A 24,115-nucleotide genomic window follows, 5' to 3' on the forward strand; every position below is an offset into this window, starting at 1 on the left:
TCACTGAGGACTGAGTTTCCTGTGCTATACAGGTCTTTATTAGTTATCTATTTTATACTTAGCGGTGTGTATGTATCAATTTCAACCTTCCAATTTATCCCTCCCCAAATCTTTACCACTTTTAGGCATACAGTTCAGTGGTAATGACTGTTCATAACATTGAGCAGTTATCACCACCATCCATCTCCATGAACCCTTTCACCTTGTAAAAGTGAAAATACCCATTAAATACTTCTTCACTTCCTCATTCCCAGCTCCTGACAACCACCAGGATTATTCTTCTTCTAGAAATATATCCAGACAAACTATGTTTTCACCAATTCATCAAAAAGAAAACTGGATGATTGTGTTAATAGTATAATTAAAACCTCAAAGATTAAAAATATTATGGTACTCCATCTAGAAATCCTCAACATTGGTGTCAATATATGACAAACCTAATTTTAGTTTTTTGTAATGTAGCTGGAAAGAGTTACAGCTGGATGTCAACGGATGCTCATTCACTTTCACATCCCTAAACCTTTCTGTACCCCCTTGTTTTTACTCAGACCCACCTATTTTTATTTGCTTTAAAACATTTTATTGCAATCTTTCTAATAAAGGTCACCTAATTGATTTTGGTCCCCAAATTTCTAAGCAGCCCACCCCCTCTCCACCGGAGTTTGACAGCTGCTCACACAGGTTCATGCAGGAAACATGTGAAGTTCCAAGGATCTGACAAACACCAGGTAGGACATCCTCTGCATCAGCAAAATCCTAAAACACAGTACCCAGGTAGAAGGCATGTTTGTTGCTCTCCACTTCTTGTCACAGCCTGTTGCTGAAGTGGCAGGAACCATCACCTGGACATCCCAGCCACCCCAAAAGTGCTTCTCCAGGAGAATTCTAAACCTTAGACCTTCAGTCACGAGGCTAGCCTGGAATCTCTGTGAAGGGGTACTGCCCTGGCTGGGCTTCCAAAGCTTTCAAGCCTTCTTTTAAGAATAACACACCGGTGGACGTTTTAACTCCTTCGTGCACCACCTCGGACCCTCCTTCGAGAATCAGGAGCCTGCAAGCCGGTAGCTGTGCAAAGACGGCGCAGGCTGCAGCCTCCCCCTGGTTTGGGTAAGGTTCCACAGCAGACGACTGGCGAACCGCCGGAGGACCATCTTCCCTCTGCGCGTGTTCGCCGCACAAAGAGAAAATTCAGATTTTAAAAACCCCATACTTTTGATCAAGCATTATACTATAGAAATAGACTGCTTCTTTCTTGTTTTGAATTAATGATTTAGTTTTGGTTGCGCTAGATCTTTGTTGCTACGTGTGAGCTTTCTCTAGCTGCGGAGCGCCAGGGCGACTTCGATGCGTGGGCTTCAGTAGTTGCAGCACCTGGGCTCGGTAGCTGTGACTTGAGGGCTCTAGAGCGCAGGCTCAGGAGTTCTAGCTCGTGGGCTTAGCTGCTCCACCACATGTGGAATCTTCCCAGACCAGGGAGCCAACCTGTGTCTCCTGCATTGACTGGTAGATTCTCATCCACTGTACCACCAAGAAAGTTCCAAAGCTTATTTATTTTCTTTTCTTGCTTGTGGGATATTAGTTCCCCAACCAGGGATTTAACCTGGGCCACCATGGTGAAAGCACCAAGTTCTAACCACTGTACCACCAGGGAATCCCCAAGACTGCTTACTTCTATTATAGTGTCAGAATATGAACTATACTAATATTGCCACCTATGGACAGAAAATACATTACCTGTTTTCAATCAAGACCCAGATGAAGCAGAACACAAAAAGCGGAGATGAATTTCTCTGTCATCTCCAAAACCTTCATGTTAATACTTAACACCCATGATCATTCTTTCAGGCTCATCCACACATACTTAGCATGGATCACTGGCCACAGACTTGCAGGCATTTAACTTGATTACCTTTTGCCTCATGTATCTCTTTAAAACTTCACAGCTTAATCAAGGATCCGCACATTGTGAGTGTTAGAATTCACGGTTCTGTGACTTCGGAAGTTTCAGGCATCCTGAGTGAACACGGTGGGCTGAGCATGTGCTCTCTCTGGCCTTCAGGTCTTCGCACCAGCTGCTCTCTTGGCCACTTACAGCAACCACTTTATACTCTTCCGAAACCCTCCTTGGCCTTCAATACCCAGCTCAGGCGATGCCTCTTCCCAGGGAGCCCACTTTGCAATCCTGCGATATCTTGTCCTTCTTGCAGAGCTCTTTCTTAAATATATATATATATATATTATTTATTCTTAATTGAAGGATAATTGCTTTACAATATTGTGTTGGTTTCAGCCATACTTGCAGAGCTCTTTCCTCCTGTATTGTTATGGCCTGTTTACTATCTTCCCTATTAAACTGGAAACACTTTGAGAGTAAAAAACATCCGTTGTTCACTGTGGCATCCTTGGTGCCCAGCACTGCGTCTGACATTATCAGACCTTCTGTAAGTGGCTGTTGGAGTCAGGCTCCCAATGGGAGAGAAAGGAAGTAATAAAGCCAGTAGTAAATGCCATCACGGAGGTATCGGCGTGCTGCAGTGAGAGAGTAATGAAGAGGACAGTCACATAATCTCTAATAATAGGGTAGTAATAGAGAACCTTTCACAACTCCTTTAAAGCTCTTTCACACACATTATCTAATTTGATCCTCATAAAACCCTGGAGATAGGTACATTGCAGGGGATACAGGGGGAGTTTTTAGCGGTTATGGGATATGCCTGAAGTCGTGCAGCTATTAAATGTCTGGATTCAAACCAGACCTTAAAAGCCCGCTGTCCATCCGCTCATGCCCTGGCTCACTGCTGTGTGGTCTACAGCACACCTCACTGTGGTTTTCTTGACTCCACCGCACCTCTCTCCAGGGGAATGCATTTCATTACTGTCATTTCTAGACAATGAATTATCTTTGAGGAGATGATAGCCACGGCAGACAGCAAATCTCGTTGTTATCCGCATCCAAAGACGTGGATGTGGGTGGTAACAGAGCACATGGGTGTTCTCGGAGAGCTGGCGATGTGCCACGTGTGGTTTCTTCTGTTTTCAGGCCCCAGAAGCCCATCCCGGGAAGGAAAATGCGCTGTGGACCCCTGTACCGATTCCTGTGGCTTTGGCCCTATCTCTCCTACGTGGAGGCTGTGCCCATCCGCAAGGTCCAGGATGACACCAAAACCCTCATCAAGACGATTGTCACCAGGATCAATGACATCTCACACACGGTAGGGAAGGACTGGGAGATGAGGTAGAACCGTGGCCATCCCGTGGGGGACCCCAGAGGTTGGCGGAGGAGGTCATGCAGCCTTGCACAGGGCCCCAGCGGCCTGGACGCCCCCACTAGCGTACAGACAGCTCCTCTCCTCATCCACTTCCCTTGCCTCCCACCTTCTCACTCTCCTCCCTCCCAGACCGGAATCCTAGTGCCCAGGCCCAGAGGGAGTCACAAAGGTCCCGGTGTCCCCTTGGCAGGTGGCCAGAACCCCAGCAGCACTCCCTCTGGGCCTCCATCTCATTTCTAGAATGTTTTAGTCATTAGGCATTCTTCCCGGCTGGTAGCTGAGCTCCAACCCTGCGAAGCTTCTCCTCATCACTGCCAGCCCTGCCCATCAAGCCCTCTTCAGATACAACCCTCTGTGTTTTGGCAAACAGTTATCAGTGTCTCTTGGGGCATTTTTTCTGAGGTCCACAAGCTCAGACCTGCAACCACAGATGATGTCTGTATTTAGAATGAGGGAGATGAAGTGTGACTTCTCACCCTTCTGTTCTCTGTCTGTAAAGTCTTAAGCTAGTCAGCTTCCACAAGGTCTTTAAACTCCAGTTTCCTCATGTAGAAAATGAAAGTGGGAAAGTGTTAGTTGCTCAGTCATGTCCAACTCTTTGAGATTTCATGAACTGTAGTCTACCAGGCTCCTCTCTCCATGAAATTCTTCAGGCAAGAATACTGGAGTGGCTTGTCATTTCCTTCTCCCAATGAGATCTTCCCAACCCAGGGAATGAACCCAGGTCTTCTGCATTGCAGGCGGATTCTTTACCATCTGAGCCACCAGGGAAACCCATAAGACCTTGTGAAGACTATTAAGATAGTCATCTAGACAACAGGACTATCTTAATAGTCTTCATAAGGTCTTCATGAGACTAAATTAGATAAAGCAAGTGACCCTCCCTGCATACCCTTGCAGAACCAGAACTGTGTATGCCCTCTTTCAAGGTTTTCAGTCATAACTTTTGATAGCCTCCCACCTTAAAAGCCAACTTGCTCACCTGCATGGAGCAATCTGGAGACTTCCACATCTCCTGACCACTCTATATTTCTAATAGTGGCTTTGGGCAGCCAGGGAGCAGGTAGGTGGCCAGAAGCAGGGACAGATCAGAAATAGACAGCATCTGCATTTCCTAGAGAAAAGCCCTTAAATTCCTTGCTTTCAAAACAGTCTTTCAACAAGCTGTACACAGTAGACCCAGAGGGGTCGCACAGAGTCAGACACGACTGAAGCGACTTAGCAGCAGCAGCAGCCCCAACCTGTGTGGTGCCGGGATTGATTGCTGTGGGTGGCGGGGGAAGGGAGAGCCCCTCCTGGTAACCAGGGTTACTTGAGCAGAGCAGTGAGCTGGGGCATCGCTGGGGTAATGGCTTGAATCCCTTAGGGAGTGAGACTTCCTGAAGAATCTGACTGTGAGGGAGGAGTCTGCTTGGGGTGGAAGAGCTGGGGATGGGGAATGTATGGAAAACCTCAATGCCTGGGAAGAAACTCAAGCAGGAAATAGGGAGTCATGGCTTGTTCTATAGCAGAGTCATTTGGGAAAGGGAACAGCCTGCAAAGGCTGGTCTGGAAGCAAAGGGCAGGGTGGTTTGGGAAGGGCAGAAAGATAGGAGCCCAGGACACCAGCTTGGAAGAATGGCGGCCACATGGGCACAAGAAGTAAGGGTCCAGGGAGGATGCTGTGGAAGCGGGGGGAGGAAGCACCTCTACACTCGAGGGAAAGGCGGAGTTGGGGGAGCTCTGAGGAGCTGCCCTCTCTCCCACTGAGCTCTTGCTGTCCCCTTCCTCCTACATAGCAGTCCGTCTCCTCCAAACAGAGGGTCACTGGTTTGGACTTCATCCCTGGGCTCCACCCTCTCCTGAGTTTGTCCAAGATGGACCAGACATTGGCAGTCTACCAACAGATCCTCACCAGTCTGCCTTCCAGAAATGTGATCCAAATATCTAATGACCTGGAGAACCTCCGGGACCTTCTCCACCTGCTGGCCGCCTCCAAGAGCTGCCCCTTGCCGCAGGTCAGGGCCCTGGAGAGCTTGGAGAGCCTGGGCGTCGTCCTGGAAGCCTCCCTCTACTCCACCGAGGTGGTGGCCCTGAGCCGGCTACAGGGGTCTCTACAGGACATGTTGCGGCAGCTGGACCTCAGCCCTGGGTGCTGAAGCCTTGAAGGCCTCTCTTCCCAAAGTCCAGGGAAGAAACCTGAGCTTCTGGCTGTCTGCAGAAGAGAGCCTATGTGGGCATCCTTTATGCAGGCCAGCAGGCCATTTCTCTCTTGCTCCTCTCAGCTGCTCTTCCAAAGGCAGAAAACTGCGAGGCAGGAAACCAAAGATATAAATACAGGTTCCATGCCCACCAGGAAGGGGGGCCCATCCAGCAAACAGTAGACCGGAGCTGGGATTTTCACAGCAGTCTTCCTCCCTGTTCCAGCTCCCTCTCACTGCATGCTTCAGCATGACCTGGGATGATTTCAGAGCCTTTGGACCATCAAGCAAGATTCCCTCTGAGAATCCAGGGAGCATCATGAAGGTTACGGGCACATACAGCTGGATATTCCCACACAACACACGATGGAAGCATTTATTTATTAATTATGCATTTTATTCTGAATGGACTTGAAGCAAGACACCAGCTTTTCCAGGCTCTTTGGGGTCAGCTGGGGCGAGGGATGCTACTGGGGTGCCCATCGACAGGCCTCGCCGAGGCAAACCCATTTTGAGTGACTTGAGGGCTCTCAAGTTTGTTCTCCAGGGACTGGCTTTGTTTCTACTGTGACTGACTTTAAATTACAGTGTTTGCAATGGCATTGCTCTGAATGGATCTCGAAGGACCAAGTTATTTTAAAAAGAAGAAGAATTTTGTCGAGTATAATATATCGCTGGGTATACCCAGAGGTGGGAAATGTGTTGATGGAAGGGGGGGAGATCCAGAATGTGTTTTCCGAATAACATTTGTGTGATGGACTTTTTGGATGGGGTGAGTCATCTTCTCATCTTTGTGGTTTTCATGAAGAGGAGATGACTCCTTTGAGGGGGATTGTGGGGGTTTGCTAACCATCCATGGATCGAGTGGTGGGGGTACTGAAGCTGAAGGCCATCGGGGTAGTGGTGAGCTCTGGCCTTCTCTGACTGTTAGAGAGTGGTCTTGCTCATCAGGAAGTGAGGACCCCACACTGGAGATGGTGATCCCCAGAGCAGGGGTCCTTGGTGTGAATGGTCTGGGTTGACCCCACATTGTGTTGATAACATGGTCGTGACCTTCTTTGGGATTTGCATGCTCACCCAAAGCAAGGTCATGCTTCCCATCCATTTGGGAAGGATTTTTATTCCAGTGGGATGGGGAAGTATTCCAGCGTGGGCTTCAGTGGATGGTCCCTCGACCTGGGTCAGCAATGGGTCAGTTGAGGCCCAAGACCCCAGGACCAGCCCCCAGGAGCCTCCTTCTCACTAGTGGTCATGTGCAGTAGAACAAAGGAGGAGGCTTGGATTTCCCACCATCCTGCCATTGTGATGCAGCCATCACACGACAGGAGGTGGATCAGTCCAAGGAAATTGGAATCTAAGCAACCAATTTTAAGGCTGAGCACCTACTTGTGCTCAGCCCCAACTGGTGCTATGGGCTGAGAAGCTCACCAAATAAATATTAAAATGCAAGCCCTGCCCTCAGGGACCTTGCATTCCAGATGGTAGAATCCCACTCACCAGCATGCAAAGGCTGCCGTTTCACCATGGCAACTGAGCAGCTGAGACAGTGCAGTCCTCAGCAGGTGGGAAATGCTGAGCTGTGGAGGGCAGTGCCCAGGGGCCTCCAGGCTAACTGTGCTTGCACTTGGTAGCATTTTTACTTTTCAGGGCACGTCAGCATCTATTACTGTGATGCCACATCCCTTTGAAGCGGGATAGCTAAGAATTTAATAAGAAGAAAATACCTAAGACCATATCAGCAGACAGGGGGCAAAACCAAGACTAGAATCCTGGTCCTCTGACCTCCAGAGTGCCCCTTGAGCCAGGTGGTAGTCTCTGGAGATGTGAACAAAGTAGGGCAGGGAGGGCAGGAGTGTTGCTGGAAGAGAGGAGTTCTGAGGCCAATTTTGCAGGTGGTGAGGGAAGTGAATTGCCTGGAGGGAGGAGGCTGTTTCGTTTGAAGCTTCGGTCTGAGACACCGAGGGGAGGTGATAGGGTGAGTAGCTAGTTACAAAGAAAGGCAGAGAAAGGAAAGATGGGAGGGAAGGGTTGAAGAGGACTTCAGGGGCAAAGATGTTTGCTACTGAAAGAGATAAGGGTGAAAGTTCTAGAACGAGACTCATGTGATGGACAGAGTCAGACCTGCTTGAGAAGATATGTCCTAATGATCACAGCCCAGTCAGGCCAGGATGTTTTAAGCCTTTTGCTCACAAAGCCTGGCATGGCACTAGGGCTCATTCCCGGAGTGTGAAACTTCCAAAATATAAATGATTGTGTTTTTCTGTAACTTAAAACAATTTTTTTTGTTCCAAAAAGTCCAAATAAATGACCTTTGCCCCTTGGTCCTTGTTTTTGGTCATCCGTTGTGGAGGGGCTCCAGAAGGGCTGCCTGTGTGTGACAGGGCACCGCCTGGCTGGCCCCAGTCCATCCCTGGGATCAGCTCTGCTGGGGCTTGGCCACAGCCGGCCACCAGTTATTCAGGCTAAAGGATTCCCCCAAAGCCCAGAGCACTTGCTGCACCAGAGGCTATACAGATCAGCCTTGAGAAAAACCAAGCAGCCAACTATTCCAGAAACAAAAACTGAGAAAGGAGCAACCGCAACGAAACCATACATAAAAACAAGTGGCCCAGTAACAGAGCAGGTGCACAGCCTGGAAGAGACCGGACTGGTCTTGTCCAGGACACAGAGCACGAACACTCAGCTCTGTGGTGCAGTTTGCACTTGAGAGTTTCAAAACTCAAGCCCCGGGGAGGACCCAGAGGGCCAGCCCCTCAAAGGCAGTCACTTCCACAGGTGAAAAATGCTCCTCCAAAAATTGCTGATTTCTCTGGAGAGTATACTGAGATAATGACCTAGCAGAGTGTCTGCCTTAAAAGAGATTTAAGTGAATTTTCTTCTCTTCACATCACAATTAGCTGCTGCTGCTGCTGCTAAGTCACTTCAGTCGTGTTTGACTCTGCGATTCCATAGACGGCAGCCCACCAGGTTCCTCCGTCCCTGGGATTCTCCAGGCAAGAGTACTGGAGTGGGTTAGCAGCGGGCTTTAAATGTCAGTGATCCAGGCCCAGGGAACACACCTGTGCAAACCCACCTCCACTAGCTTGGATGGAGGCAGCAGGGGGGAGCAAAGCTCCTGAGGTGGGGGAGACTACAGAAGTGGGGCAGTCCGATGTGGCTAGAGCCGAAGTGGGCTGCTTGGCAGCTTGGGGAAGTGTCTGGCCTCTCCTGGTTAGACTGGAAAAGAGTCCTTTAGCTGGGAATGACAGAAACCCTAAGGCAAACCAACTTAAACAAAAAAGAAATTTTTCAGCCCACATTGCTGAGAAGTTCAGACCTCAGTCCATCTCTTACAACACTTTCCTCAGGGACCTGGAAGGTGCTATGCCATGATCCATGCCCCTCCCCTCCTGCCTGAGGGGCTGGGGAAATGCAAACGCAGCCTGAGAAGTCTGCCCACCTCCAGCCAGCAGCTGGGGAAGCCAGCCCACAGCAGCAAGGGTCTCCAGGGCAGAGGCCTGGAGATGACACTCCCTCCTCTGTGAAGTGACTCCCAGGGTCAGAGAAGAAAGGCCTGTTCTTCAAGCTGTCCTTTCAGAACGTTCTCCCTCCTTAGGCATTCTCTCGTGCTCCCCTGAGGCAGCAGCTCATATCTGTGAAACAGCTGGCAGAGTCTGGGAGCAGTGTCTGGTGGCCGTGTTCAATCTCCAAAGGCAAGACTTTGGCTGAGTCTAGTGACAAAAACCTTTGAGCAGCTCAGGAGGGCCTTCTGAAGACCCCGACCCATAAACTTTCTGCACAATGGCACACAACCAAAAAAAAATCACACCCTATTTTTCCAAAAGGAATTTAGAGCAATTTATTCCAGGCTTTTAACAGCAGGGTCTGAGTCTAGTGACATCTGACCACACAAATCCATCTGGGTTAAGTTCACCAGTGGGGTGCTTAACCCTTAGGCAATCTACTTAATATCTCTTGCATGCACGCTAGTCACTTCAGTCATGTCCGACTCTTTGTGACCCTATGAACTGTAGCCCGCCAGGCTCCTCTGTCCATGGGGTTCTCCAGGCAAGAATATTGGGGTGGCTTGCCGTGCCCTCCTCCAAGGGATCTTCCTGACTCAGGGATCGAACCCACATCTCTCATGTCTCCGGTGCTGGTAGGTGGGTTCTTTACCACTAGCGCTACCTGGGAAGCCCTAACCTCTCTTAGCCTCAGCCTCAGTTAATCATCTGTACAATGGGAGCGTAATAACACTGTCTGCAGTGAGTGAAGCTATTACCCCAATGACTGCTCCACAAAGAGCACTCAGTAAATTACATTGCTGTCATTAGTGTTAATGAGTCAGGGCAGAAAAAGGAATGAGAATGGCTGTAACAGACACGGCAGATGCCCTCAGGCCACTTCTGAGTTCAATGCAGCCATGTGTGCAGCTGCAGAGCCCCTCCTGCATCACTCCACGGTGAAGCCTTAGTTAGCTTTCTCAGCTCACATGGGTCAGCCTGAAAGTGAAAGAGAGTGAAGACCTCAGAAAAGCAAGCCACAACCAGTAGGGTGTGGGGGCCAGCCTCCTATGGTCGGCAGAAGCAATTCTGAACTACCTTCTACCTGGATTGAGCCCCTGGTGCTCACACCAGTCACCACATCAATAAAGCACTCTCAATACCTTTTCCTCCTTCCGCATCTCAGTCCCTCCCCCCTTACTCTTGCCTCCAAAATACATTAATACACCTCCTGCACCAAGAACTCAGGCGCTGCTTTTGGAAGATCTCAAAGTAAGACAACTGTGGAAAGAATGGAGTGGATTCAGATCCTGGGAGAACTGGGAAGCAAGGTTCTGGAGAGGTGCAGGAATCACCCATCCGCACCCAGGGAATACTGGGTCACCCCGAGGAACAAGGCTAAGTGAGAGGGCCTCAGGAAGAGGGGAATCCACCTCAGGAAAGCTTGACTTGAGAGAGTATGGACAGGAAGGGGAATCCATTAAGAGGGAAGGATTACAAGATTAAGAAAGAAGGAAGGCAGGGAGGGGAGGAGAGGAATGAAAAGAGGAGAAATGCATGAAGTTAAGTATCACCTGTCTTAGCGTGTCCAGGATGCTATGACTAAGTACCATAGTCTGGGTTTCCCAGATGGCTCAGTGGGAAAGAACCCACCTGCCAATGCAGGAGATGCGGGTTCAGTCCCTAGGGTGGAAAGATCCCCTGGAGAAGGAAGTGGCAACCCACTCCAGTATTTTTGCCTGGGAAGTCCCATGGACCAAGGAGCCTTGCAGGTTTCAGTCCATGGGGTTGCAAAAGACACAACTCAGCAAGGAAGCAACAACATAGTCTGGGCGGCTTGTAAATAACAGAAATTTATTTCACGCAGTTCTGGAAGCTAGAAGTTCAAGACCAAGGTGCCAGCAGATTTTGTGTTTGGTGAGAGCCTCCTTCCTGGTTCATAGACCACATCTTTCACTGTGTCCTCATGTGGCAGAAGGGGCTAGGGGATCTCTGAATTCTCTTTAATAAGGACACTAATCCCGTTGATGAGGACTCCACCCTCATGACCTAATCATCAGGCAAAGACCCCAGCTTTTAATACCATCACATGGCATTAGGATTTAACATATGAATCTGGGGGAGGGGGGACACAGACTTTCAACCCATGGCATCACCTTATGATAACTGACTGCAGGGACAATCAGGCCAAATCAAAGGAGTCTCAATTGTTGAATATTTTCTGTGTAAAATGTCTTCTTACAAAAATAGGACTTAATATTGGCACTTCTTCCTTCCACCGAACTCTCACAGCCTCTTTGCTCCTATACACTAGCTCACAGGGAATCATTTTTGATGGCTTTCACAGCCACATCCCACTCTGAGTAGTGAGCCTCTGAGGGCCGCTCACCTTGCTCAGTGCCTGGCTATAGCGTCTGGCACAATGCAGGCCTCCCTTTCCTGCCTGGTGACCAAAGAAATTGAGGTTCTTGTATACTAAGCCCATTATTTACATGTAAACCAATTCTGCAAAAAACCTGAAGACAGTCCTAGCCGTTAAATTAGAATTTTCATTAGAATTCTGCTCACTCTGAATTTGCTCAGCAAACTTCTTTTTGAGTTCAAAGATAGAGATCCAAACCAACTGTGAAAGACTGCTTTGAGGCAATGGACAGAAACCTGACAGCGGATTCTGTTTTAGATGATGACAAGGAATTCTTATGAATTTTCTTAGCTCTGATGATGGCATGGTGATTAATTTTTGAAGTTTTCTTATTCATTAGAGAGTCAAACTGAAGTAGTTTAAGGTGAAATACAGTGATACCTGGGATTTATTTTAAAATACTTCAGGAAGAAATATATCCTTTTATTTATTATGTATATACATGCATATATAAATATAGTATGTATATACATATACATGGAGTTAAATAAGCAAGATGTGTTGTAATATATTATGTACATACATATGTACAGTATGTATAAATATACATATGAAGTTGAATAAATAAGATCAGCACAATGTTTGATCGTTGTTAAAGCTGGGTGGTATGTACATAAGAGTTCATTGTACCAGGTCCTCTACTTTGGGGTAAAACTTCCAGAATAAATATTTGCAGGGGAAGGGTCACTCGGCCCAGCCCCTCCACTGCCTGGGCATCTGCATTCTTGGAAGGAAGGAGGTGGTGGAGGGAGGAGGGAGAGTGAGGATGCCACGTGGAGCCGAGCTGCATTTCACGTCACATTTGATGTCACCGCTTGGCAGATGTCCCAGGGCCTGGGGGGAATGGTAGACTGTCAGAGCAGGTGTGAAACACTGAACTAAAACAGACATGTAGCAAATCAAACAAGGAGAAAGTGGTTAAGAGCCAGCTGAAGATGCTGGCAAGGCAAGTTCTGATGCTGGTTTTAAAAAAGGAAAAAGAGCAGAAATCAGGGCTGTGAGCTCTGCCCCCTCCTTGCTGGGCCCCAGGGTACCTGAGGGAGCTGTGAACCTTCCCTTCCCCTCCCCCAGGAAAATCATGGTCCTCCCTCTGTTCAGTTACTCCTCCATATTAAACATACTGTATAGAGAGAAGCCCTCAGCCCATTTGTGAAGGAAAACAGGATTCTTGTCTCTTTCCCAATTAAGTTATCATTAAAAAAAAAATTCACCTGGAGAAGGAAATGGCATCCCACTCCAGTATCCTTGCCTGGGAAATCCCATGGACAGAGGAGCCTGGAGGGCTATAGTCCATGGTGTCGCAAAGAATCCGACACAACTGAGTGACTAAACCACCAGCACAGAGATTCAGACATTTTGGCACTTCATATAAGCCAACTGAGGGGTCACTTATGTAGAACGATTCAAGAAAGCTAGTGAATAACCTCTTGTTCGAAACAAACAAGTGAATGAGTGAAAGTCGCTCAGTTGTGTCCGACTCTTTGCGACCCCATGGACTGTACAGTCTGTGGAATTCTCCAGGCCAGAATACTGGAGTGGATAGCCTTTCCCTCCTCCAGGGGATCTTTCCAACCCAGGGATCAAACCAAGGTCTCCCACATTGCAGGTGGATTCTTTACCAGTTGAGAAAAAACAAACAAACAAAAAGATTCTTCATCCCAATATTCAGAACCTTGTCCCTAGGGCTCTGCATCAGGTCACAGCCCAAGGAGGCTCATCCCTTTTCCTTTGGACCTGTACTCTGCCCCGGTGCACTGCTCACCACACAACACACACCCACACCTTCCGTATAAGCTTCAGGAGATTCAGGGAGTGCAGAGCAGGGCAGGCCTTGTTTGGAAGGTGTGTTTCCTGACGTCCTTGGGCCGAAGCCAGGCCCTGGGCACTCAGGGCTGCCAAACCTCAGGCAGGGCCTTCCTGTTGAAGACCAGCGTTTCATCCCAGGCAGAGGGCCTCCAGAAATATCACAGATCAGAAAACCAATCCTGGGGACTTTGCTGGTGGCCCAGTAGCTAAGACTACACTTCCATTGCAGGGGGGCCTGGGTTCGATCCCTGGTCAGGGAACTAGACCCCACATCTCACAACTATTATAAGACCTTGTGCAGCGAAATAAACAAAATAAACTGAAAAAAAGCCACCGCCAACAACAATCCTGAAGTTGCCTTGACAGCCCCACCCTGTTTTGGCCATAATTCTTGAGGGAACGCCAACCCTCACAGCTTCCCCTCTTCTGTGTATAAAATGTGTGTATTCGTCTGAGGGAGGCCCAGCAGGTGCAGCACGAGGCATGGGAAGCAGAGCCTCCCCGCCCTCCTGCCAGCCCCAGTCACAGAAAGGGGAGCCCCCTCCCTTCCTCACGTGAGCTTGGACCTTGGTCAGCACAAAATGTGGAACTGGCCTTCAAAACCCACCAATTATTTGGAGATCCTGAAAACAGCCCAGGAAACTCCCTCGACACTTCAGGAAGGAGGGATTGATGACCGTCCTATCCTTGGGGCAGCGTGGCAGAGTGTTTGTATTTATCCCATGTGTTAGAAAATGCTACCAAGGCCCAGGTGGCTCAGTGGTAAAGAGTCCATCTGCCAAGCAGGAGACAGATTCGATCCCTGGGTTGGGAAGATCCCCTGGAGAAGGAAATGGCAACCCACTCCCATATTCTTGCCTGGAAAATCCCATGGACAGAGGAGCCTGGTGGGCTACAGTCCATGGAGTGGCAAAGAGTCGGACACGACTTAGCAACTAAATAACAACAACCAAGGCTTAGAGGTATCACAAGACTCCCATTTGAGGAGTAGAACCTGAGTCTTCAGACTTGCAACACCCAGGCTGGATATACATACAGTAGCCACCCAGCCTCTTATTCAGCAGTTTCCCAAGATTTCAATCACTTTCAGTCAACTGGAGTCTGAAAATACTGCATGGAAAATTCCAGAAATAATCCAAAAGTTTTAAGTTGCTCACCATTCTGAGTAGTGGGATGAAATCTCTCGCCCAGGACATGAATCATCCCTTTGTCCCGATTATCCTCTGATTAGACTCTCAGTAGCTATCTCAGTTTTCAGATCCACTGTCCAAGTATTTCAATGCTTGTGTTCAAGGAACCCTTGTTTTACTTAACTATGGTCCCAAAGTGCAAGAGTAGTGATGCTAGCAATTCAGATATGCCAAAGAGAAGCCGTACAGTGTTTCCTTCAGGTGAAAGTTCTAGACCTAAGAAGGAAAGGGAAAAAATCGTATGCTGAGGTTGCTAAGATCCGCAGGAAGAATGAATCTTCTACCCATGGAATAGTGAAGAAGGAAAAAGAAACATGTGCTAGTTTGGCTGGCATACCTCAAACTGCAAAAGGTGTGGCCACAGTGAAAGTCAGTGCTTAGATAAGATGAAAAAGGCATTACATTTGTACAATAAGATATTAATATTTTGATAATGAGCGAGACCACATACACTATACTGTTAAAATTTTATTTATTATTATTAATCATTGTTGTTCATCTCTTACAGTGCCTAATTTATAAATTAAACTTTGCCATAGGTATGTATGGATGGGAAAAAAGCGTAGTATATACAGGGTCCTGTACTATCTGTGATTTCAGGCACCCACTCTGGACCTTGGAATGTATCTCCCTTACCCTGCCTTGTCTTGCCTTTCCTGTGCAGCTAAACCAGTGTGCTCAAACCATGTCAACAAGAATCGTTCTCAATCTCTCAACTCTGCTTCCTTCAACATTGGCATCATTCTTAGATTGGTAGCAAAGGTGACCACAAAAACTTCACGCTTCTATATTCCAGTTTGGAGGATCCACCCAAAGAAGAGAATATCTCCTTCCTAATTGTTGTAACAGAAGTCCCAGGACCTACTGTCATTGGCCTGGCTTGGATCACGTGCCCCTTGCTGAGCTAATCACTGTGGCCCAGAAGATAGAGTATTCTGATTGGTCAGATTTAGTCATTCCAGAAACTGGGGAAGGAGTCGTCTTAGTTGGCATGAGAGTGAGGAAGAGATAGTTCCCCCCACCCCCCCCCACCAATGGGGGTTCTAATACCAAAAAGAGAAACAGGAATGGACCTTAGGAAGGTAGAAACAATAGATGCTCTCCTCCAGGAATGCTCTGAGCATCTCTGTCCTGGCTTCTCTGATTCCTGACAGCCTTCCAGAGCCTTGTTCCAGTTAGGATTTCTTTCTGAGAAAGGGAACCGGGAGACTCACTTTGACCCCTTACTCTTTGTACAAAGATCTAAAACCATCTCCGACTGGCTCTTAACTTCAACTGTGTGCTGTGCTCTGACATGTGCAACTCTTTGTGGCCCCAGGGACTATAGCCCACCAGGCTTCTCTGTCCATGGAATTTTCCAAGCAAGAATTCTGGAGTGGGTTGCTAGTTCCTACTCCAGGGGATCTTCTCAACCCAGGGATCGAACTTGGATCTCGTCTTTTTACCACTAGCGCCACCTGGGAGGAAGCCCCTTAACTTCAATTACACAGCATCAGATAAAAAAGTATCCTTTGACCCAGGCTTAGAAAAACGTGGAATGATTGTCTTTGGTGCTGAAAATTTCTCCTCATTAGAATGGGGAACATTTTGTTATTGGTTATAGGGAACTGAGCCTTGACATGAAGTGATCCAAGTTGTCATCCCTCTTGTTGGGGTTATTTTATTGGTCTCTCTGCTCTTTCTGGGGTCACTCTTTTCCTTTGGGAAAATTGGTTCCTTTTTTCCTCCCTTATAATGGAACTCCTGCTGCTGACACTTTATATTGTAAGGTATGGCAGTTCTGGGCACATTACAATAAGCATGATGACTGGTAATGATCCCGAATAGGAGAATAGCATCTTGACATCTGGAAAAGACCTTCACACACATTATTATGTTTGATCCCCACAAAAACCAGAGTGAAGGAGTATAGTATTGTACTTATTTTCTTTAGGTACGGAAATAGACTCAGAGAGGTTAAGTGACTGGCTGAAGGTCACAGAGCTATGTTGGCTGGGGCAGCAGGAAAATATTGGCAGGAATGAGCAGACATTTATTCAAGGCTTCCTTTATTTGACAAGATTAGACTTTATTGCTGCAGAGTTAATCGGCCAACACCCCAGCGGTATTACTTTGCAGTATGCTCACTGCAGGAGCTCAGAAGGACCCAAGAACAAACACTGGGTCACGGGGCCCTCAAGAGCCGTGACTAGAGCCCAGCCCAGCATGTCGGCACTGAGGGGTCACCCGCAAGCATGCTCAGCCCCGCCATGGACCTGCTCCACAACTTTCCAGCTCCTTCTCTCCTCAAAGAGGCCAGTAGTTGGACCAGGGGTAGGACTGGGGCTGTGGTCACAGAGAGGGAGGGGACAAGTCTAGCAGGGTCTGGAGTGCTGGGGAAGTCCCAGGCTGGGTGGAAACTTCAGCCTGATGTGCTGGAGGCTTCCCGTCGAAGGCCTCGCTTCTCCCCCTCCCACCCACCCCTGGCCTTTTCCTCAAGGCCTCTCCTCCTCTCTGATAAGCTCCCGCAGAGAAACAGCTGGCCATCTCCCTTGGCCTCCTCACAGCTCACAGATTCTGCTAGGGGGCACGGTGGCCAGAGGAGATAGTGCCTCCTGACATGAGGGGAAGAGACTCTGGGGACCTGGGGACCCCCACCCCACTATTTGGCCTGCCCCTGGAAACCTCGAGGGACCCACTCATCCAGACCCTCTGCTGGTGTCTGAGGCAAAGCACAGGCAGACAGGATAAAGGCTGCCCCCGACCCTGCAGACCCTGCCTCCGCCCTTCCAGCCCGGTCCCTGGACTCATTGTCAAAGTCCTGGGATGGCAGGCAAGAGAGGAGGCAGCCTAGCACCAGGAGCATGCAGAAAACCCACTCTGTGTTGACCCCAGACCCCACAGTGGGTTCAGTAGGTCAGAAAGCTTTTCCAGTGCTATCTGAGATGAGCAACACAAGGCTTTTCTTTTTCTCTTTTTCCCCCCATTTAAAAAATTTATTTATTTATTTGGCTCCACTGGGTCTTGGCTGTGGCACTCAGGATCTCAGATCTTTGTTGCAGCATGTGGAATCCTTACTTGCAGCATGCAGAATCTTTTCATTGTGGCATGCAAACTCTTAGTTGCAGCATGTGGGATCTAGTTCCTTGACAAGGGAGTGAACCTGGGCTCCTGGCATTGGGAGTGTGAAGTCTTAACCACTGGACCATTAGGAAAGTCCTGAACAAGGCTTTACAAAGCCTGCATAGGCCAGAAGAGGAGCCAGTCAGCTCACCCTGCCCCTCCACCCCCGGCTTGAATTAAAGGCTTCCCTGAACCATCAGACTGTGTGCTGCAGGGAGGTTTCTATTCTAGAAGGTTCCGCCTCGCAGCAGAGACATACAGCAGATGCCAAAAACTCACCCATGTGAAAGAATTTGTTTTTCCCCCATAGGAGAAAAACCCAATCACACCTTCTCCCAGCTGGAATATCTGCAATTACCTACCCCCGCCCCCCACCCCCCCCACTATAAGCAGGAAAAGAATGTCAGGACTAATCAAACTACATCACTCTGGGAACCCAGCCTGTCTCAGCACCAATCTTTTTGAAAGGCCCCATATGGGAAGACAAATTCAATTTGTCTTGTCTAGGGGAAAAATGAGTTTTAAACATGTTGAATCAAAAGTGATATCTTATGTATCAGACAGGGATCCAGAACAAACGCCCTGGGAGAAAAATTACCCTGAAAATTGTAAGCAGTCAGGATGCCAGAGAACTGGGAATTTATGCTGCAATCTAAGCACAGAAAGTCCACACGGGACACCCTCATGTCCCGGGCTGGGCCACGGAGTATTGTGCCTCAGACAGAGCCCACGTTCCCAAGGGCTGGCCTGGGCATCTTCCCTAAGGGACACCTCCTGCCTGCCTCCTAGAGACCTGTAGCCTCACCATCTTCCAGCTGTGCTGGGTGACCTAGGGAGCCAGCCTGGCCAGAACAAGTTGGTGGGGACGGCTGGGGAGAGAGAGAATGGGTCCAGTTTCCACTGTTTCCCCAAGCCTAGTGGACACTGGTTCTATTAAATAGCTGGTTTACAAACCCTGAAGGACACTGGTTGTTCTCTTCCAAGACAAGCTCGTAGAGCAGCAAGCTCCAGGACCGGAAGTCTGGAGATTCAGGTTCTAATTCTGACTCTGCCAATAGCTGGCTAGTGCAAGCCTCTTCACTTGTCTAAACCTTAACTGATTAAACAAAGAGCTTGATTTAAGTGATCCCGGGGATCTCTTTCAATTCCATGACTAAGATGTTTTTTCTTTCTTTTTGCTCTCTTTTTCTTTCAAGAGTGTAGAGCATGGTGAGTAAGAGCAGTCTTTCAAATCAGTCTTTGTGGTTCTGAATCCCAACTCTGATGCTTTTTAACTGTGTGTCCTTGAGCAAGTAACTAAACCTCTCTGTGCTTCCATTTTCTTTACTGTAAAACGAAAATAATAATATCTATCTCATAACCTTGTGAAAGGATAAGATGAATTTACATGTGCAAAAGGCTTTGCACAACTCCCAGGACATAGCTATTATTTACTGAGCACATAGCTATTATTTACTGAGCAACTAATGTATGCCAGGTTCTGTACTTGGCATGGTACATACAAAAATAAACCAGAGCCAGGTCCCTGCCTTCCAGGATGTTACTGTCTCCTAGCAAAATGCAGGCACCCAGGAAGCCCCTCTGTCATAGTCTCCTGAGGTGTCCCTAAGGCTGGGTGACTCCTGGTATTCTGCCTTTGGCGTGGGGTGGAGCACGGAGCAAGTCTTCCTGTGAGCCCCCGAAGCACACACCAATTGCCTGATCTCCAACTTTTCCTGCTTCTTTGTTGCTTTTGTGCTCTTGATTTCACTTGAAGTCTCACTTCAAAGACAACAGAAATGAAATCTGCAAATCAGACTTTTCTCCTCCTCCCCCATCCCTCTCTCTCTCTTAATTTCCTGTCTCGTGTTCCGGTTGCATCACTTAGTCTCACAGCCTCGCTCCACTTGCCCCATCTGGGGAGCTTCGAGATCCCCCGGTGCCTTCCTGCCCTCCTAAGAACACACTCTGGCCTCGCTCTTCCAAGAACTGGACATGGCCATCATCTCCTTGGTTGGTGAGGACCTTGGCTGTGGGAGCATCGGCTTTGTTTTCCCAGGGGAGGCAGGGTGGGGGCTGGAGAAAATGTTCTGCTCCTGCACAGTCAGCAAGGAGGGTAATAGGGCTCAATCTGGGCACTGCCAAATGCAGATGTGTTCCCAGCCCAGGAGGAAGGACAAGCAGCTGCTCTCTCAGGGGCCAGCTGCGGCCCACAGGCGGGTCCCAGAAGAAGGCAGTCCTGGCCCAGAACAGGCAGCCCCAAGGGGTTCTAGGAAGCATCCTGGAAGAGTGGAGCTCCCCGCCCAGCCCCGCCAGGCCAGGAAAGCTGCTTGATGGATGCCTTTCATAGACACATCGGGGAGCTGGCAAGCCAAGCGTTTATGCCCAAAGGCACACTGGCTGTTTCAGGAATTCCGAACTCCCTCACTGGAGCCTAACTTATGAAAAACATTTCTAGAGGAGTCCTGTGGCTTCTCTTGCCTTGGGCTGCCTGGGGTGGGGTTGGGGGTGGGGGTGGGAGGGTTGGGGGAGGAATGTGAAGGGCAGCTCTTTAGCCACTCCTGGCAGGTTCTGGGTCAGGCCAGTTAAATGGGAGGAGCTGGAGTAAAAGGAGTTGTTTGGCAAACATTTCCTGGTGCCTACTATGTGCCAGGCACTGTTGCAGACTCAAGAGAAACAACAGCAAATAGTAGCAAGCAGAGGAGCCCTACTCTAGCTGGGCAGACAGCTGCACAGAAGGAAGAAGAGCTTCCCAGAGCTGTAGGAAACACACCAAGGTGATCTCTGAGGTCCTAGTGTCCCTGCCAGAACTCCCCCAACTCCCTCACCTCTGCAGGTGCCAGAATCCTCTACAAGTAACAGTGACAAGCGAAGAGTTCCTTCCAGCGTGATTAAAGAGGACATTCTTGAACCCCCAAACCCTCCAGCAGTAGAAGGGGTTGAGGGCCTATAACAGCAATGCTTTAGGAATACTGACAGATCTAGGGGGAGGAATTTGAGGAGTGGCCTCCAATAAATCACAGGCTGGCCTGAATCAGGATATCCGGTATCTGGTTCATGGTGCCCTTTCCCTTTAGCTGGGGTGAGCCCAGCAAGTCAGAGCAGCTCTCCAGCCCACTCACTGCTCCCACTGTAGCCAGAAAGAGGAAACCACAGACCTGGGCACCACTGGAGGCTCCACCCATCGGAGCCTTTCCTATCCTCACCCCAAGCCTGAGCACCCCTTTTCCACATACCCAGGTGTATGCCTGCTACTGAGGTTTATATGATCACTGTTCACATTTCTTTATATGTAAAAAGTTGTTGAAATAATACAATATCTGATAAGGGTAAACAGCAGAGAAGGGGCTTTCATGAGGAAGTGTGAGTGGAGCGGAGGTCTGCCACATTTTGTAATCCGGTGTCTGAAAAGGCAGCTTCTGGGCTATCTAATCCTGGCTAGACAGGAACAAGGTTGCCCTGGAACCTGGGCTGGGAAGGCCGTGGGGCTCCGATGTCTGGCTGTCAATCCTTTAAGCTGATCTGATATGGATTTTTGGCCAGCGCCTGGGGGCTGCCCAACAAACGGTGCCTCATTCCCCTCTCTCAAACATGCCCTGATGCTGGGGGCTGGGCGAGGCCTAGCGCCCTCCCTCGGTTCTCACCGCCAGGGGGCGTTTGGCCGGGGTCGTCCAGCCTGGTCCTTCAACACCCGAGCTCGGCCACGGGAACTCCTCCACCGCCTCTCCCGCTGGCCTACGCCCCGTCCAGAAACCGCGGCGCCGCGGGCTCGAGGCGCTGGGCTCCGGCTCTGCCTGCAAACTTCCAAACCCCGCTGAAAGGGGGCTGGCCAGAAGCGAGGTCTGGGCTCACCGACAGGAGTGCAGACGTCCTCGGGAAGAGTTAATCAAGGGCCCCACACTGGGATGCCAGATACCAGATGCCAGATCTTAAGGCTGGGCATCTCCGGGCCTCAGCTTCCTCATCTGAAAAATCCACACTCTACAGTCCATTTTTTAGGTCTATTCTAGGTTTATTATTCTATGATTCCATACATAAACTTACAGGTGAGAGGTGAGGCCCTTCTACAGTCCGGGTCCAATTATCCAGCAGCCACAACTTGCGTCTGAGCCAACATGCCAATGTAACACATCTGGAAAACAGTTGTGTTTCTTGTGCCAACTTAGATCTGTGGGTAGTAGCCATCCGCACTGCTGTGCTGAGAAGGAAGCTGAAGCCTTATCTGGGTCCAACGAGAGACAGGATGGTTGAGGGTTAAAAGCTGGGCTCACAGGCAGGCACCTTTGCCAGTTGTGTGAATCGGGCAAGTTACTCCATCTCCCCCAGCCCAGGGGATGGTAACTGCCTGCTTCCCAGGGTTGGTTGTGCTGATAAATGAGATAATGCATGGAAAACTGCTCTCATGGGGTCTGGTACATAATCAGTGCCCTGCTGGGAAGAGCCAGGGCTGCCTGGGGTAGGCATGGAAGCGGGGGGTGGGGGCAGCAAAACAGAGGGACTTTACTAGCCATGTCATCTTTTCTCTCTCTTCCCAGGGCTCATTTCTGGTGATGAGGGCGCTGTTTCTCTCAGAAGGAGATCAGGCACCTCACAGGTGAGAGCGGAGTCAGAAGAGACAGTCCACCCCCAAATCCGCATGAAACTTTGAGTTGCCCCTTTCGTTTTCCTTTGGAATGGAATTTATGGAATGGAATGGAATTTCCTGGATGGAATTTATTTCCAGAAATGCCTTTGTGACCCCCGCCCCCTGCTCTTCAGGGAGCCCACCCTGTGCCCGTTTATCCGGCCATAGACAGGAGACTGGTTGCCATCGTCCCTCCTCTGACCCAGTCCTGAGGGTCTCAGGCCTGTCTTCTGTAGGTGTCTTCCAGTTTCCTGCCCCGGGCCTCGAGAGGCAACGAGGAGAACAGCCAGGTTTATTGCAAAAAAATGCCCCACCGTGGGCCCCCGCTGGCCTCCCATCACGTGCTCAACTTGCTGGGTGTCAGGAGAGAATTTCACTCGATCAGCACATTTCCTTTTCTTGTTGGTTTTGTCTGCTGGCTTTCCCCCACGTTCTCTTTTTCCTTCTTCTGTTGAGTCAGCGATGCTGAGCCCAGCAACTCAGGTGGAGTGAAGAGAAAGAGAGACTGTCCAGGGTGCACCCAGATCCCTTTAGCTGCATACCCCAGGCCAGCTTCCCTGGTGGTTCAGCTGGTAAAGAATAGGCCTGCAATATGAGAGATCAGGGTTCGATCCCTGGGTAGGGAAGATCCCCTGAAGAAGGGCATGGCTACCCACTCTGGTATTCTGGCCTGGAGAATTCCATGGACTATAGAGTCCATGGGGTCCCAAAGAGTCGGAGACGACTGAGTGACTTTCCCTTCACCCAGGCCAGCTCTGCACTATGGCGACCTGCACTTTGGGCCCCCTTTTCTGCCCAGACAAGTAAACATCTGCCCCTGCCTGGGGCTGGTGCAAGGGCACTGGCAGGGGGAGAGCAGGCACTAGGCACCTGTGGTCTCCTGGGCACCCTGCCTGCTTGCCAGCCCCCTGGCTCCCTTTTCTGAAGCTCATTCCCAGCTCTTTGGACTTGGATCACTTCGGACCCTTTAACACAGTGCTTTACAATACGCTTTGTTCTCACTAAAACTTTGAGTAGGTCCTGTTACCTGACTTGTTACTGTAAGCAGCCCAACTGAGCAATAGTAATAAAATAGTAATCAGTAAACCAGTGACTTTTCATCTGAGCATAAAGATTTGAAGGGACATTTGGAAGAATCCTGCCCAAAAAGTACTACCCTACACTCGGGTCTAAAAGTCTATCAGTAAGTATATTTAGCATAAGTATGTCCCATGCAATATTTGGGACTTATAATAAAAATTTATCTATTGTTTATCTGGGATATACTTGTGCTAAAAATGATACATTTTATCTGAAATTCAAATTTAACTGGGCCCCCTGGTTTTTCATCTGCTATATTTGATATATAATCTTAGCTCCATGAGCCCTGAACTAAGATTGCAGAAGAGTCTCCATTTCCAAGAAATGCCCACTCCAGGCACAACCACAGCACCCCCAGCTGTGGGGGACCCCCCTCCCAGGTGGGCTTTGTTTCTCTTCCATTCTACTGAGTAGGCTCACTTAGGATCTCTTCTTTCTCCTCCTTCTATGCTACAGCCTCTTCCCAGGCTCACAAAACCCCAGCCCAACTTGCCCAGGTGAGCAACGTGCCCAGTAGACAGTAATCTGCAAAGAGCTGGGGGTGGGGGTGGTGCTGAGTAAACCAATCCCTCCAGCTGGGACTTCTGCAGTTTGGGCTACTTCCTAAGACCCTCTTTTTTGCCCCACTGGAAGACAAGGGGATTCCTCCTCTCATAGCAACATTGGGAGGGGGCTACTAGAGAGAAGTGAAAAGGACTTAGAGTCTGGAAACTTTGATTCCATCCCAGCTGGATGGAAGGTCTTCCCTGATAGCTCAGTTGGTAAAGAATCTGCCTGCAGTGTGGGAGACCTGGGTTCAATTCCTGGGTCGGGAAGATCCACTGGAGAAGGGCATGGCTACCCACTCCAGTATTCTGGCCTGGAGAATTCCATGGACTATATAGTCCATGGGGTCGCAGAGTCGGACACAACTGAGAGACTTTCACTCACTCACTCAGTTGAATACTGCTCCCAGCCTTCTCGGTAACCCCAGGCATTTGG

At 49.2% G+C, this 24,115-nt stretch overlaps 1 protein-coding gene across 1 annotated transcript; it reads left to right on the forward strand.

Moving 5' to 3' along the window:
• Window positions 1-3,068: 3,068 nt before the first annotated feature.
• LEP (leptin) lies at window positions 3,069-5,407 on the forward strand. The gene is made up of 2 exons (XM_068973205.1): window positions 3,069-3,212; window positions 5,048-5,407. The coding sequence occupies exons 1-2, from the start codon at window positions 3,069-3,071 to the stop codon at window positions 5,405-5,407; spliced, it is 504 nt and encodes a 167-aa protein (XP_068829306.1).
• The last annotated feature ends 18,708 nt before the right edge of the window (window positions 5,408-24,115 follow it).

The sequence above is a fragment of the Capricornis sumatraensis genome, chromosome 5 (genome assembly GCF_032405125.1).
Source record: "Capricornis sumatraensis isolate serow.1 chromosome 5, serow.2, whole genome shotgun sequence".
NCBI lineage: Eukaryota > Metazoa > Chordata > Mammalia > Artiodactyla > Bovidae > Capricornis > Capricornis sumatraensis.